This window comes from Acartia tonsa, chromosome 7 (genome assembly GCF_053477335.1).
Source record: "Acartia tonsa isolate MP-2025a chromosome 7, ASM5347733v1, whole genome shotgun sequence".
NCBI classification, from domain to species: Eukaryota; Metazoa; Arthropoda; class Copepoda; order Calanoida; family Acartiidae; genus Acartia; species Acartia tonsa.
Window position 1 is genome coordinate 16,979,238 of NC_137266.1, and position 11,106 is coordinate 16,990,343.

Consider the following 11,106-nt stretch of genomic DNA (forward strand, 5'->3'; position numbering starts at 1 on the left):
AATGTGTTTGGTCGACCTCTAGGGGCATAGCTTTTTTGTGTATGTAAGTTGTTAATATCTCGTAAATGGTTAGACCGATGACTATTTCTTATTTTTCTGGAAAGCTTGTTTTTGGTTAAGGGTATGTTTAATTCTATATTGCTATTTCCGAAAAGGCACAGAAGAAAATCTACTCATACCCCATTCCAACTCTCAAAAACAAGTTTTAACTTGATAGTTCGATTTTATCATGCAAACATTTTATTTTAGCTGTTCTGTGACCTCGGCCCGTGATAAGAATGGCAAGGATGTTTCAATTTTATTCCGAGGAGAAATGAACGAGGCTAACCAGTGCAATCTTATTCTTGCCAGGTAAATAATACATTGTTACATTTCCTTTCAAAGCTAATAAGCAGGGATAAGGGATGGGAAACGTAGGAAAAAATTATTTCAGGCCTATTTGAAGCCTAGGCCTAATAAATCAGTTTTGGGATGGCGCAGTGGTTCGTCCTAAACGCTAATGAAAAAGCTGTGTGTGTGTGTGTGTAGATAAAGTATAGAATCAAATTCAGGTAGCTAGTTTAAAGTAAAAAACATAACTTTTTATAAACCTATATATTAATGGCTTTTGTTAAAATGAAGTTTTTCCTCTCCCAAAATTGTTTTATCTTTTACTTTGGTAATTTGAACTGTCAGAAAGCTATCGTTGGGTTTCCCCCAGACAGATTTTAGTTTGTATTATTTGCATTTTTATTAATGAGTAAAAATTTTATTTGAAAATTTCATTGCTAATTAAAATTCAAAATAAATAAATAAATATGCACTTGGGTAACATTCTATCAAGTTCTTTGGATACTATTATGTATTGATAGATCTGTACTGTGTTGTATTGTACATATATTAGGGTTAAGGTGTTGTATCAATTCCGTATTAAATTTTTAAAATTCAAAATACAACATCTAATTTATAAACTACCAAATGAAAATTCGTATCTACCTTCTTTCCAAAAAAATAATCCCGTTATTTTTGTTTTTTCTATATGGCCCTTTTTTAATGTTTAACTCTAAGCAGATTTAATAATTAAACTAATGTGATCTAACACCATTTATATTTATTTTTTCGTAGCAGACAAATCATTATTTTTTCTAGAATTGTCTGCTTCTAAAATTTCCGCCAATTGGTGATTGGTTGATACAAAACAAGCCCAAATCACAGAACACTATTGGTTTAGAGCGGTAGCCAATATGAGCCGTCCGCCAGTAAGGTCATTAAATTAGGCAAATGGTAAAAGTTGCATGATCCCTTTCAAAACCAGGCCGAGACCTAATTTATGGCCCGGTTTCCTATCCCTTATCCCTGGCTAATAAGTGTTAGTATGCAATTTTGTAAAAATTGCTAATTTTGAAGTAGTCATATGTCATAAGTTTGCTTGAAAATGATATATCTTAATCTGTACTTGATAATTAGAATATAGAGTTAAGATTACTATATTAATAATATTTAGATCTGTACTTGATTATGAGAGTATGCCAGAATATAGAGTTAAGATTAGAGTCAGCACTCTTACTATATTAATAATATTTAGATCTGTACTTGATTATGAGAGTATGCCAGAAAATAGAGTTAAGATTAGAGTCAACACTCTTACTATATTAATAATATTCAGATCTCTACTTGATTATGAGAGTATGCCAGAATATAGAGTTAAGATTAGAGTCAGCACTCTTACTATATTAATAATATTTAGATCTGTACTTGATTATGAGAGTAAACCAGAGTAAAGAGTTAAGATTAGAGACAACACTCTTACTATGTTAACAATATTTAGATCTGTACTTGATTATGAGAGTATGCCAGAATATAGAGTTAAGATTAGAGTCAACACTCTTAATATATTAATAATATTTAGATCTGTACTTGATTATGAGAGTATGCCAGAATATAGAGTTAAGATTAGAGTTAACACTCTAACCATATTAATAATATTTAGATCTGTACTTGACTTTGAGAGTATGCCAGAATATAGAGTTAAGATTAGAGTCAACACTCTTACTATATTAATAATATTTAGATCTGTACTTGATTATGAGAGTTTGCCAAAATATAGAGTTAAGATTAGAGTCAACACTCTTACTATATCAATAATATTTAGATCTGTACTTGATTATGAGAGTATACCAGAGTATAGAATTAAGATTAGAGTCAACACTCTTAATATATTAATAATATTTTGATCTGTACTTGATTATGAGAGAATACCAGAATATAGAGTTAAGACTAGAGTCAACACTCTTACTATATTAATAATATTTAGATCTGTATTTGATTATACGAGTATACCAGAATATAGAGTTAAGATTAGAGTCAACACTCTTACTATATTAATAATATTTAGATCTGTACTTGATTATGAGAGTATGCCAGAATATAGAGTTAAGATTAGAGTCAACACTCTTACTATATTAATAATATTTAGATCTGTACTTGATTATGAGAGTATGCCAGAATATAGAGTTAAGATTAGAGTCAACACGCTGACTGCTTTCATCAATCCAAAGGAAACATTTTATTTTGAATAGTTTGCATCATTATAAAAGCTTCATTTTTATAAAAGATTAGACAATGAAAAATAATCTTGAAGTTACTCCTAAAAAGCTGAAATATTTACTTACTCTATAAAAATGTTTTCTTGACATTTGTTTGGCCCAAAACAGTAATCTCCAAAAAGGTTGTCTTTGTTTTTTCTTTGTCATTCTTTAATTTTCATGAAAATTAATATCAATTATTTTTAATCATCCTAATTTTACACATAAACAAAAAATATGTAATTGTAAGGTATTAAAGTAATAATTAAATAATTCATAATAAAAATGTTCTAAAAATAGAGGGCTGAAGCGGAAATTAAGTTGCAAGTTGTGGATAAAAATGATAACTCTCCAACATTTATCTACAATAACAGTTATAATACAATTATTAAAGACAAATACTTGAAGGTTTTGTCTCTTAATACTAAGGTAAGTTTTTATTTTATCGTTTAAAGTAGTAAGTCATGTCTGCTATGATCTCGTAAACTGCTGGACAATTTTCATAAGTTTTATACTAAAAAATAATATTTTATAAACCGACTACAAGAACCCACCTCCCTTATTTTGAAAAAAATTTAAAACAAGGGGAGGGGTCAGATTTCACAAGTTCGTGTTTAATTTTAGGTTAGGTTAGGTTATATTAGTTACAGGGTAGCCCTGCAGGGTGACGGTACTCTAGTAGTGTGGTTGCATCAAGTTTTTAATATTAATGATTTTAATATGCAGTTATTAATCTTTTTTTTAGCCTGGAAGTGAAGTACTACAAGTAATGGCAAAAGATTCAGATTCCGGCAACTTTGGCACAGTCTCCTTTGAGCTGGCAACGGATTCAGATCCTGTTGCCAGACAGTACTTCAAGGTATAGTAATTACATTCAGGAAGGGAGAGAACAATGGACTGTAAATTAAATGGGTACTTAAAGTTTTTAAACCGGGTTTCCCTATTTGTTTGCCCAAAAACTTTAGGGACTTTATTGAATTTTATGGATGGTTTCGAACTAGTAGTTTCCAAGCTTTTCAAGTGATAATTATGTTTATCATTATTGGGGATCTATTTTAATTTAACGTCCATTGCCTTATTGCTAAAGATTCCTTGATTTCAATTGATGAAAACAGTTTTAAATAATGTTTCAAAATATCAAAGTTTTTTCAGGTTTTTGTAGAATTTCTAGCTATGATATAATATATTGCTATTTTACTAATTAAAGTAAACTTCTTTGTTGATAACCATATGAACACTTATTATACAGAAAACAATTTTTCTTGGTAATGATATATATGCTGAAAGCCTTTTTTTTTATCTGATCTCACATATTTTGTATTTCCTGCTTTAGATAATTTAGAAAATTTTTATATATTTTATCAAGAGAATTTAAATAAAATTCATATTTAGGTTGATGCTGAAAGTGGAATAGTTAGGACAACAAAAGACTTTTCAGATGTTGATCCTAAGGATTTGCCTTTCAAACTCGTTATTAATGCCAGGTAAGTCATGAGTCAATTTGAGAATCATTTTTACTTTATTCCAAATAGATTAAAATTTAATTATCTAAAGTAATTGACATATTTCTATAACAGAACAAATATTGGTATTTGAGTCGTGGATTAAATGCGGGTGCTTTATTTTTTTAGAATAGGGGAGGGGGGGGGGGGTTGTGATTTGAAAAAAATAAATGTAATAACAGAAATGTATAAATCTTTGATTTTTAAATGGAAAATATACCAATAAATTTTGTTTTTAAATTTATAATGTAAATAAATTAAAATATGCTAGTCATGAGTTGTACACACTTGATTTTGAATGATTCAAAATATTTTAGGGACAATCCAGGAGATATTGAGAACAGTAAGATGGATAAAACTGAAGCTGTTATTAATCTTCTACAGAAACAGAATCTATTTGTTATTGTTCTAAAAGGAACTAAGCCTAATGAAGTTAAATCCAGGTATGTCTATCTCATTTATAAGCACACTATAATTAATTTTGTCTGTTCGTAATGTTTTAAAAGACATAACCTTTTATTTTAAAGATTTCTAATTTTTACCTCAATTTTTACTGACTTTGTTCATTTTTTGTTTTTTTTGCTTTTGTTTTAAAGTCTGTCTATTGGACTAAATGGTGATTTGCAATAAAATTAGGAAAAATTGTAGTAAAAAACTTAAAAAGAACAATAAACAAATAAAAATACTTATATAACTTTTTATAAGTACTTGTTGATTTTTAGCAAGATACACTTTAAGATTAATCTAACTTATTTGATTACAGGGTTAATAATTATTCCAAGTGATTATTTTTTTTGTTTTAATTCAGATTTGATGAGCTTGGTAAAATTTTGAGTGATCAGAGTGAAATGATTGTTAATATAGGTAAATTTTAAAGTATTTTCAATTAATTGTAAAATACATATTAAGATTTATTAAATCTATCTCCTCCTACTGATATTTTATAAAAAAAAGTTTACGAAAATTATTATGCATAAAGGGTTAAGGGGGGGGGGGGGAGATTTGAGAGTAGTATTCTGACTAATTTCATTATTCGGGGCTTTGATAACACTCCATTAGGAAGATATGTTGCTTCAAATGCCTTAGTATAGAAAATATTCTTTGGATAACTATCCACTAACCTTTGTTTTCACAACCTTTGTTGCAAAGTCATTTAAAAATTAAACCTAAAATATATATTCTAAACTATGATAATGTTTTAGATCGAGCAGTCGAAGCACAAGTAAGAGATGATAATGGAACTTGCTGTCTGCAAAGTAAACAAGGTAGAAACTTCATAATTTGTGTATTCTTAAATTTAGCAAAGTGTTTGATTCGATATTTTCAATAATTCATTATTTTTTTTATGAAAGTATGTCTGTCTATGTAATTGTAGCGATTCATCTCGATAACTGCTGACCCGATTTGGTTATCTTTTTTAGTAAAGCTTCTCATTGGTCCATGGAAGGTGTATAAATATTTTTGGGGAGGATATTTACCCACTCTCAGAAGAAATCGCCTCTAAAAAAAGAACCCATCCTCTATAATCCCTTTTACTTTTTCGTAAAACCTTTTAGGTGCTTCTTTTAGTTGTTGTGCTTTTCCAGATTTATTAATACTTTTCAAATTTTAGACACTGACGTATGGTTTTACGCCATCGACCCCGCCACCCAAACCCTGCTGGCACTGAATGAATCTATGACAGTTGAGAAGATAACTGGGAAACAGGCCTCTACCAGTCTTAAATATATAGTCACTGGAGATTTACATGTTCAGGTGAGCTTAAATTTGGTTAAAGCGAAGCTTTTCATTTTTGGTCGTCCGGCCGTAACAGATATTTAATTAGGCATGTTAGAATTGTTTTATTTAAATTTTCTTGTCATGATGATTCCTCTAACAGTTTAAAAGTTTGGAAACTCTTTTCTCATATTCACTCGAAACCGATTTTATCCAGTGGATCTATTTGTTTTCTATCATACTTTATTATCATACAATTTATTTGACATATGAAATTGTTATTATTAGAACTATAACACATAATGTTTGAAGCGGAGTAAATATCAAATGCCTTTTATTACTTTATATATTTTTTTTGAAAAAAAGAACATAACGTGCTGAGTTTATTTTTCTATAAGTTTCTTATGTTCAGGCTAGCGATATCCATGAGGTTTATGTTGAGGATACTTCTCGAGATGATCCAACAGCTACCTCTGTCAAAACATTGTACAATAGTCAATACAGGTATTAACTATATTCTTAGATTCTGTATTACTAGCGGCTACACCCTTGTAGACCTCTAGAGTCACTTGAAAGGGATGAGAAGGATAGAATTCGACCTTCCCATCTAAATTTATCATAGTTTCAAAAAGAAAAAGTAAAATTCAACTCACCCGGTCATCATTAAAAGCTTTTTTCTGAAAAAAATAACGAATTTGAGATATCCAAAATACATTTTAAACATCCAGTTGATAAATAAGAGGAATAAGCGCAATCCTGATATGTATGTACTATGAGCCCTATCACATATATGCTTTGTGAAGGTTTTGTGAGTTATAAATGTAATTTCCATTTATTGTTAAATTGACTTTCTCGAGGCCTTTGATAGTCAGTCAATGGTTCTTCTTCTTGGTTACATAAACAAGAGAGCATTACTGATTTGCGGAAAATACATAGAATAACAAAAGGATAAGACAATTTATTATTTGATGATGGTAAACAAAACTACCTCACTTGTAGATTAAATTCATTAGTTATAAAGTTTTGACATTTCAAGTCTGGAAACAACCAATTAAAATTCAATAAAAGTACCCAAAGTTTTTTATCCAACAATAAAATGACGTGGTTATATGGGTACCAGTGTAATTTACAGGCCTATGTTAGCTTCCTCTACTACATTAGAGGACCTAAATAATACTTGTTTTTGTTTTAGTGGTTACCCAGCTGTTCTGATTGCTATTGGCTGTATTGTATTTGCTTCAAGCATAATTGCCATCACATATATTCTCATATTATATAAAAGGTATTTATTTAGCGGATTTTTAATAGCTTTGCTACTCTATAATTTTGATATGCATGTCTTTATGTCCAAAGATCCTACAGAATGGATTGCTGTTTAATAGTCGAATCTTCACTAACAGACTTTATAGATCATTTAAAGAAAATGAAGGTTTACAGAAAAAACAGAAATTAGAAAAGACTTTACATGCTCTACAAATAACTCAACCCAACTATATATTTCTTACAGGTATCAAAAGGCTAAAGATTCTACTGAACAAATGATAGTAGTACCCAGATATGAACCAGTATTTGTTGAACCCAACATGAAGCTGTATGAAACTCAGGTTTGTAAATTTATCCATAATAATTATTCGGTTATATTGCTTTTGTTAATAGGTTTTGCGAATAAGGCAATAATACTTACTCTAAGCTACATTTTTGACATTGCCTTGGGGAGTTTTATATCTTAAAAAAAACATTTCATGGTTTCAGCAAATTATGCCTTAAACTATTTTTTTTTCATTATGTGATTTTTGAAATAACGACAAATTTGCAAGGTTATTGTTCCAACAAAATATGTTTAAAAGTAGCAGCACAATGTCTGTCTGCACAGCAGTAGAACCGGAATTGAAAGTTCTTTTATTAATTTCTGACCCTTTGATGATCAATTCAGAGCGTGTTAAGAGGTTTATTAAGCACTTTGAAACCAAAAGATTGAAGTTTAAAAATCAGAAAGGAAAAGGGCCAAATTTAGGGATCCTCTTTTATGTTCATATGTAGTTTTCATATTTATTGTTCTTTTTAAGGTGTTACAAATGAGTGTTAATATGGACGAACCTGAAGACCTAAGAATTGATTTTAAAAACAGGTAAAAATGATTTTTTAATTATAAAAAAATTCAGATTAAATGCTTTGTGTTTACAAATGTTTTTATGGGACATAAAATCTAAGTAACTTTTAATATTTTTGTAACCATGACTGACATACTGAAGTCATGGCTTACATTAAAAGCAGGGCTCGGCAGCCGCGCATAAGCCGCCTGAAAGTGAAATCATCATTTTATAACATAAAAATTCATCTGAATATCTAAACCTGTTCCTAAACAGACAATCTTTCTTTTCGGAAATTCTTTTTTTGTACACTAGCGGGTTTTAACTTGATTCTTGTGCGTGGCTTTTATAATTTAACTGTTTGGTTTATCAATTCTTTAGAAATTTTGGATCTACTGCAGTTCACGGTAAAATATTGCTGGTAACGAATATTTCCAAAAATCTGTCAATCGTACAGATCCTGCCCGCACACTGTTATAAGCGGCATAAGGAGGCCTACAAATAATCTGGAATAGCTATAAATCAATAATTCATAACTATCTCGCAGTGCAGAGAAATGCGCGAAAAAGACCTATTTTACGCGTTTTATCTTCAGTGAAGCCTTCCCTGTGCATCATTGGATCTTGGCTATTCCAGATTATTTGTAGGCCTTCTTATGCCGCTTAAAATGGTGTGCGGGTATGATCTGTACATTCAGCCGTTTGGCATCTAGCAGCCTTTAAAATTCACAGAGTTTTAGAAATATTAGTTACCAGCAATATTTTACCGTGAACTGCAGTAGATCCGAAATTTTATATTAATCATATGATTTAAAGTAGTAAGTATTTATGTTGAAGATCTCGATCTTGTACTTTTCAGGGAAGCTTTATAGATATATGAACGAGTTTTAGGCTATTTTTCTGACCTCCTCCGCACACCCCTAGAAGCTAGAGACGAAGCAACTACCATTTTAATAAAATAACAGCATGAAAATTCATATTTAATTAGCTTAATCTTATATAAAAATCTAAAAAGAAAACTGGAACAACGACTTAAATTTTCCAGCAATGGACTGAAAAAAAATAATGTTTTCTGCTTTTCAGGTCGGCTAACAGATATGTAGATCCTGGGTTTAATCTTGATAATGTCAGCTACATCACTCATGACACTACGTCAAGTAAGTTTACACTCATAGTAGCGCAGCTACTCTATAACTAGCACATTTTTATGTAGTTTAATTATAATGAATTAGTGTGTCTAAAGTCAAAAATGATTTTCCTAAATAAACCTAAATATAAACAGACCACCTAACCCCCCCCCCCCACTTAAATTAAAATTTTTAATGATCATTATGCTTCCCCCTGCTTAAACAATGCAGGGTTCTTATAATCCTTATAACATAACTTAACTTAACCTAACCTCACTTGATCTAATCTAAAAATATGTTTTATCAAAAGTTTTTGACAAAGCTTTTTGTGTGTCTCAAAAGATCAGTTGTGTGACGTCATAAAAATGATGAAGATGAGAGAAGAAGTGGGAAAGAAACCCCTAAAAAAGAGATGGATAATCCCTCATTTTATGACGTCACATGGCTGATTTTTTGAGACACTTTGTAAAGTTTCTCATTATGCTAGACCTTGCTCAAACCATGCAGGAGCTCTTAATATATTTCTTAACCTAACCTAACCAAAGTTTTTATTATCCTTTTGTTTGTAGCAAGTGGAAGTCCCGTGCAAGATACCTCCCTGTCAACCTTCCGAGCGGCCACAGTTTCTGGTAGGCCTGGCAGACCAATCTCCAGGAGCCAGTCTAGTCACAGACCGTGAGTATCTTTTCTTGTCTGAAGCGTAAAACGCATTGTTCCAATTACGTAGTTTTCAGAAACCTTAACTGCATCATAGCTAAAGAATTTTCAAATTGTACACAATTTGTAGCAAGATGGGTTTCATTAAAGGGAATCTGGCCGTAAACACGTCCAATGCATTACAAGTACCCATCTTATTTAGGACTTCCAGTTAAAGGTTCTTTGATTGAAGTAATAACCCTAATCCAATATAATTGTCCACACTTACTAGCTTCTTGTAAGGCCTTACATTTGTAAAGCTTAAGCTTTCCTGTGAATACCCCCCAACCTAACCATAATCAACACACTGAAAATAACTTAACAAGAGTTATAGCTTGTGGGGGAAATTATGTGTTTTGCAACATTTGTTTACTTGTCTTAACTTTTTACAATTTGAAATTTTCAGAAATCAAGCATCCCAGCCGCTGCGTCTAACCCCACCGCACTCCAACGGCGCGGCTCACCACCCTCCGGGGGCCGCTGCCGCCGCCGTTTTCTCCGCCGAGGAACAGAATCTCATTTTCCACGGGCGCAGCGATTTCAACACGAGCACGCCGAAACGGTCCCACAGCTTTAAGGCGATGCCGCAAAATCCGGACGCAACTACTCAGCTTTAAATTGGTACCTACTGCTACTGCTTTTGCAGTCATTCTCTTTATAAATTAGTGAATTAAAAGTGCTATATAATAATTAGGTCTTTTCAATAAATGAAAATAACCTAATTTTGTTATTCATTTATTAGAACAATTAACTTGAAGTGACATTAGCTAAACAAGCTGGAATCTCAAAAAATTATTAGACAAACCTATCTTAGTACATAGAAATACCTAACTTTATGTGATTCCCTTTTAATCTTAGTGAAATCTAGTCGGTCAAAAAAGTATTAGAGTATTTTAAGAATCACAAAAAAAAATCATTTAGATTGATATACAAGTGTCATAAACAATAAAAATCAAATCGTACTATAGTGAAAATTATTAAGAACTATATTTTTGTAATTAGAATAATTGATAAAAGTAGAACACAGTAATAGTGTCTGACTGATTATGACGTAACAAAAAAAATTAGCCAATGAGAGGCCGCTATTGACCAATGGTAAAATTTATAGTGGCCTCTCATTGGCTAATTTTTTTTTGTTACGTCATAATCAGTCAGACACTATTACTGTGTTCATAAAAGTATCATTGCAGTCCATTAGAAAAATATGCTATTGTGTTTATTTTTCTTCTCTAAGCTAGTCCAAATTGTAAAAATGTAAATATTTTATCTAAAACGAAGCTTTTCTATAATTGGGATCCGTTAGTTTATTTTAAGTATTTCACTTCTTTGGCTGTAAATTTTTTTTAAAGCTTCACTTTTATGGATATTCTAATCCTTGTTAAATATTTAGACAAATTTTAGCTTAATTATTA

The 11,106-nt window shown here is 30.9% G+C and overlaps 1 protein-coding gene across 1 annotated transcript in view; it reads left to right on the plus strand.

Annotated features, from left to right (window-relative positions):
• Positions 1-10,726, plus strand: part of Cad99C (cadherin 99C) — a 105,986-nt gene extending 95,260 nt beyond the window's left edge. The window contains exons 38-53 of the mRNA XM_080167011.1: positions 250-351; positions 2,456-2,535; positions 2,863-2,993; positions 3,310-3,423; positions 3,957-4,048; positions 4,384-4,509; positions 4,875-4,930; positions 5,269-5,331; positions 5,679-5,821; positions 6,195-6,286; positions 6,975-7,064; positions 7,290-7,386; positions 7,849-7,910; positions 8,955-9,028; positions 9,568-9,673; positions 10,101-10,726. Of these exons, the coding sequence (XP_080023137.1) occupies positions 250-351; positions 2,456-2,535; positions 2,863-2,993; positions 3,310-3,423; positions 3,957-4,048; positions 4,384-4,509; positions 4,875-4,930; positions 5,269-5,331; positions 5,679-5,821; positions 6,195-6,286; positions 6,975-7,064; positions 7,290-7,386; positions 7,849-7,910; positions 8,955-9,028; positions 9,568-9,673; positions 10,101-10,311 (1,639 nt within the window). The 3' untranslated portion in view covers positions 10,312-10,726. The remainder of the gene's footprint in view (positions 1-249; positions 352-2,455; positions 2,536-2,862; positions 2,994-3,309; positions 3,424-3,956; positions 4,049-4,383; positions 4,510-4,874; positions 4,931-5,268; positions 5,332-5,678; positions 5,822-6,194; positions 6,287-6,974; positions 7,065-7,289; positions 7,387-7,848; positions 7,911-8,954; positions 9,029-9,567; positions 9,674-10,100) is intronic.
• Positions 10,727-11,106: the final 380 nt, after the last annotated feature.